Here is a 5,821-nt window from a genome sequence, read left to right as displayed (position 1 = left end):
CGACATTCAAATTAAATGAAACACTATGGCAGGAGACCCAGGAGGACCCCACTACGGAGGAGACCCAGGAGGACCCCACTATGGAGGTGACCCAGGAGGACCCCACTATGGAGGAGACCCAGGAGGACCTCACTGCTGACACAGACATAAAAAAGCAAGACTACATTTTACCAAAATGAACTTGAGTAACCAAAATCCTTCTGGGAAAACGTCTTGTGGACAGATGAGACCAAGATAGAGCTTTTTGGTAAAGCCCATCATTCTACTGTTTACCGAAAACGGAATGAGGCCTACAAAGAAAAGAGCACAGTACCTACAGTGACATATGGTGGAGGTCAATGATGTTTTGGGTTGTTTTGCTGCCTCTGGCACTGGGGGCCTTGAATGTGTACAAGACATCATGAAATCTGAGGATTACCAACGGATTTTGGGTCACACTGTACAGCCCAGTGTCAGAAAGCTGGGTTTGCGTCGGAGATCTTGGGTCTTCCAGCAGGACAATGACCCCAAACATACGTCAAAAAGCCCAAGAAATGGATGAGAACAAAGCGCTGGAGAGTTCTGAAGTGTCAGCAATGAGTCCAGATCTAAATCCCATTGATCACCTGTGGAGAGATCTTATAATTACTGTTGGGAAAAGCGGCCTTCCAATAAGAGACCTGGAGCAGTTTGTAAAGGAAGAGTGGTCCATCATCCCGGCTGAGAGGTGTAAGAAGCTTATTGATGGTTATAGGAAGAGTGGTCCAACATTCCGGCTGAGAGGTGTAAGAAGCTTATTGATGGTTATAGGAAGACACTGATTTCAGTAATTTTTTCCAAAGGGTGAGCAACCAAATATTAAGTTAAAGGACAACTGTAGGGCTAGACATTTGTATATCACTGTGCCCGGGCCTCAAAAATAAACAAAATAAACTTTAACATACCTTCCTACGAGCCCCCGTTGGTCCGGTATGGGCCTCACGGTCCAGCGGTGCAAACCTCATTCAACTTCCTCGGGACAGGGACACCACAGAGCCGTCGGCGCATCACCGGCTGCAGCGATGTCCCGCCCCGGCCGGTGATTAGGCTGAGCCCACTGTCATGCTCAGCCTATCACCGACCGGGGCAGGACATCGCTGCGGCCGGTGATACACAGACGGCTCTGCGGCGTCTTCAGGAAGTTGAATGAGGTTTGCACCGCTGGACCGTGAGGCCCATACCGGACCAACGGGGGCTCGTAGAAAGGTATGTTAAAGTTTATTTTGTTTATTTTTGAGGCACGGGCACAGTGATATACAAATGTCTAGCACTACAGTTGTCCTTTAAGGGTGCCAATAATTTTGTCCAGCCCATTTTTGGAGTTTGGTGACATTATGTCCAATTTGCTTTTTTCCTCCTTTTTTGGTTTAGTTCCAATACACACAAAGGGAATAAACATGTGTATAACAAAACGTGTGTTACTGCAATCCTTTCCTGTGAGAAATACTTCATTTTCTAGAAAAATTTCAGGGGTGACAACATTTACCGCCATGACTGTACATACATACACTCCTACATTGAGTTTTATATATATATATATTTAGTGAAAAGCCACAATAAACTGCTCCCTTTTCATTTTACTCCTAAGATGCATTTTTTGTGTCATCCCCCCCCCCCCAAAAAAAAAAAAAAAAAATAAGGGGTTAATGCACACATTTCTTAAGGACCAGGCCAATTTTATTTTTGCGTTTTCATTTTTTTCTCGTCTTCTAAAATCCATAACTCTTTTAAATTTCCATCCACAGACCCATATGAGGGCTTGTTTTTTGCGCGACCAATTGTTCTTTGCAATGACATCAATCACTTTACCATAAAATGTACGACAACCCCAAAAATTATTATTTGTGTGAGGAAATTTAAATGAAGACAACAATTTTGCGAATTTCTTTTTCCCGCTGTACACTTCACGGTAAACATTAGATGTTTTCTTTGTTCTGTGGGTCAATATGATTAAAATGATACCCATGATTATATACTTTTCTATTACTGTACTGTTTTTAAAAAAATTCCAAACTTTTTTTTTTTTTTTACAAAATAAGTACATTTAAAATCGCCCTATTTGGACCACCTATAACTTTTCCATTTTTCCGTATACGGGGATGTATGAGGGCTCATTTTTTGTGCCATAACCTTTAGTTTATTTTAGTACCACTTACATATATATGGCTTTTTATTAATTTTATTTTGGGAATGTCATGTGACCAAAAAGCAGCAATTGAGGACTTTTTTTTTTACGTTTACGTCATTCTCCGGACAGGATCGTTAACATTATATTTTGATAGTTTAGACATTTATGCATTTGACGATATAAAATAAGTTTATTAATAATTTTTTTAACGCTTTTTGGGGGTAAAAAAAAAAATAAAAATAAAAAAGGGCGATTAACACTTGAATTGGGGGAGGGGATTTTTCACATTTTATTTTACTTTTTTTTCTTCTACACTTTTTATGTCCCCCCATAGGGGACTATTTATAGCAATCTGCTATATTTGATTGCAGATACTTAACAGTGCTATGCATAGGCATAGCACTGATCAGTATTATCGGCAATCTTCTGCTCTAGTCTGCTCGATGTCAGACCAGAGCACAAGACCCCAGGAGAGTGGCGGAGGTAGGTGAGGGGACCTCTGTTCGCCATTTTGCATGATGGGATCCCCGCGGCAGTGCCACGGGTGATCCGATCATCCATTATAACAGTCGCATTGCCGTTATCTGTATTGATCACGGCATCCGAGGGGCTAATGGCGGACATCAGCGTGATCGCTGATGTCCTCCATAACCAGCGGGTCCCTGGCTGCTGATAGCAGCCGGGACCTGCCATGCATGGCGCCAGCACCGTTCCAATACTCGCGTCATGTACAGGGCGTAAATGTACGTCCCGATGCGTCAAGTACCACCACATGAGGGCGTACATTTACGTCCATTGGGGGTTAATATTGCCATTTTTTTCCTGTTTTTTTCAGATTCTTTTATCATGTGACTTAAAGAATTGGGGGATTCAAGAAGAAATACCAATATTTAAAATGGAGGCTGCTGTTTTCTGTTGTTGGATCTAGTCTGGTGTTTCCCAACCAGAGAGCCTTCAGCTGTTGCAAAACTACAACTTCCAGCATGCCCGGACAGCCTTTGGCTGTCCGGGCATGCTGGAAGTTGTAGTTTTGCAACAGCTGGAGGCTCACTGGTCAAAAAAACACATACCACCATTCGTACTGACATACTCGCCTCACTTCTTCCACAGAGATCTGACAGCTGCAACTTACAGGCCCGAAGCCTGAGGCTGCACTACTGATGACATCATTTCCCCTTCTGTCAGATGTCACGATTATCATGTAGACTGAAATCACTAAATGCATCAACGTCTATAGAAAATGGTCACGTGACGGCAGGAAGGATGTATATAATGATATCTATCTGATCTTCTTCCAGGCTTTGGCTCAGTACCATCTCTTAGTCTAGAAATATATGGAGACCCTCTCTATGGGCCCGTGTCAAGCACTGGCTCTACTGGACTATGTATGGCCACCAAAAAACACTAAACACTTTCGTATCGGAAACCGGACTTGCACCGATCAGCTCTAATGTATAACAAGACAACCCCCTGTAAAGCGTTACTGTCTTTTCGATAAACTTCTATTGATTTGGTTCGATTAAAGCTAATGTGATCCCTACCATATTTGTAAATCACTTTTATTTTCCAAAAATGACCCCACCCACTAGGCATCCTCCTTCCCTGCAATCTGCTATCCACTGCCTATTGTCAGGAAAAATCTGTCTTTAGTAACAGAGAGACCAGGACATATTACAGGAAGTGGGCGAGGCTTAGCATGTGCTATGTGCAGGAGAAAGCCTGACAGAGCCTGAGACAGTCTGCATGCTAAAGATGATCCTGTTCCTCAAAAGGTAAACTAAGGCTTAAAGGGGTACTCCTGTGGAAAACTTTTTTTTTTTTTTTTTTAAATCAACTGGTGCCAGAAAGTTAAACAGATTTGTAAATTACTTCTATTAAAAAATCTTAATCCTTCCAGTACTTATTAGCTGCTGAATACTACAGAAGAAATGGTTTTCTTTTTGGAACACAGAGCTCTCTGCTGACATCACGAGCACAGTGCTCTCTGCTGACATCTCTGTCCATTTTAAGAACTGTCCAGAGTAGGAGAAAATCCCTATAGCAAACATATGCTGCTCTGGACAGTTCTTAAAATGGACAGAGATGTCAGCAGAGAACACTGTGGTCATGATGTCAGCAGAGAGCACTGTGTTCCAAAAAGAAATCCATTTCCTCTGTAGTATTCAGCAGCTAATAAGTACTGGAAGGATTAAGATTTTTTAATAGAAGTAATTTACAAATCTGTTTAACTTTCTGGCACCAGTTGATTTAAAAGTTAATAAAAAAAAAGGTTTCCACAAGAGTACCCCTTTAAATCTAATCTCTTAAAGGGGTATGAAGGAAAAGATTATTTAAAAAAAACTGGTGCCAGAAAGTTATCCAAATTTGCAATTTATGGCTACTTAAAAATCCTTCCAGTACTTATCAGCTGCTGTATGCTCCAGAGGAAGTTGTGTAGTTCTTTCCAGTCTGACCACAGTGCTCTCTGCTGCCACAGGATATGTTTTCTTATAGGGATTTAACACTCCAGAAGCTATGGAGCAGATGTCCCTTACGTAAATACCAGTGTACCTTCTGCTGTACGTACACAGGCCGACATTTATCATTGTCTTTAGATTGTTTTTTGTATCTAGAAAAGGCGCAAAAAAGGCGCAAGCGGGGTTTATTTGCACCTTTTGGTTTACACAATCCACTGATTTTGGCAATAAACATGATATGGAGGGGTTTTACGAACTGCGCCTTTCTGTGAAAAGGCACAAAAAGGCGCAAAGCCACTGAAAAGTCTCCAAAACTACACAAGGCCAGACTTAGCTTCGCTTTTTGGTTTATGTGAAGAGAGAAATTTCAGACAATGTAACCTGCGCAAAATGTATCAAATGCTCTGCGACCATTTCATAAATTTGATGCTCCTACACATTACCAGCACACAAAAAAAAGGGTGTAGAAAAACGCTTCACTTACACCTACGATAATAAATGCCGGTCATAGTGCTGCAGTGCAATACTCCATCCCCCTTCCCTTTAGCTTCTTAGCAGCCGTAGTTCAGTGCTTAGTGTAACCCTTTCCTTGCTGCTGCTGTTTCTTTCATTACTGCTCACAAAGCACCTTGAATACCTAGTGCATCAGTAACCTACTTCCCCCCCCATGTTCCATGTATAAATCTTCCCCCAAGCACAGTGCAAGCCTGGTGTAATCCATTCCTTGCGGTGCTGCTGCTGTTTCTTTCATTTCCAATGCATCAGTAAACCCTTCTCCCTCCACATGCCATCAGTACTGTACTATGTAAATCATCAGTGCAGCTTGTTCCGTCCTGTGTCCGTTCTCCAGCACTGGTCATGATATAGCAGAAAGGAGTATATGCTGTGCCTGGCCAGAGAAGTAAGGGAAAGGAAGTCTCTGTGTATGTACTACTGGCAAACAGACCAGCTCTGGTCCCACCTTCAGATATAGGTGAATGAGAAATAGCTGTGCACCACGGAGAGGTCTCAAAAACAGCAGTGAGGGCACTAAAATCTCCTTGTCACCACTCTGAAGGGTGATTTTTTTCAAATTCTCCTATAAATATATTGATGACCGGCGACACATTTGACCAGATACCTCAGTTCCATGACAATTTAGGACGCCCATGAAGTGTCGATATTGAGTTCCCCTGAACAACGTGAGGCCGAAGGTTTCAGCACTTTCCAGACACAGAGA

At 42.2% G+C, this 5,821-nt stretch overlaps 1 protein-coding gene across 4 annotated transcripts in view; it reads left to right on the top strand.

Moving 5' to 3' along the window:
* LOC130291827 (uncharacterized) overlaps positions 1-3,768 on the top strand; it is a 53,094-nt gene extending 49,326 nt beyond the window's left edge. For all 4 annotated transcript variants that reach the window (XR_008848044.1, XM_056541139.1, XM_056541141.1 and 1 more), the window contains one exon: positions 3,445-3,768. Coding sequence is in view for 2 of the 4 variants with exons in the window: in XM_056541139.1 (XP_056397114.1) it covers positions 3,445-3,554 (110 nt within the window). In the remaining 2 variants the exon portion in view is untranslated. The remainder of the gene's footprint in view (positions 1-3,444) is intronic.
* The last annotated feature ends 2,053 nt before the right edge of the window (positions 3,769-5,821 follow it).

Source organism: Hyla sarda, chromosome 9, assembly GCF_029499605.1.
Source record: "Hyla sarda isolate aHylSar1 chromosome 9, aHylSar1.hap1, whole genome shotgun sequence".
Taxonomy (NCBI): Eukaryota; Metazoa; Chordata; class Amphibia; order Anura; family Hylidae; genus Hyla; species Hyla sarda.
The sequence above is the reverse complement of the archived record's forward strand: the minus strand, read 5'-3'. Positions and strand labels throughout refer to the sequence as shown.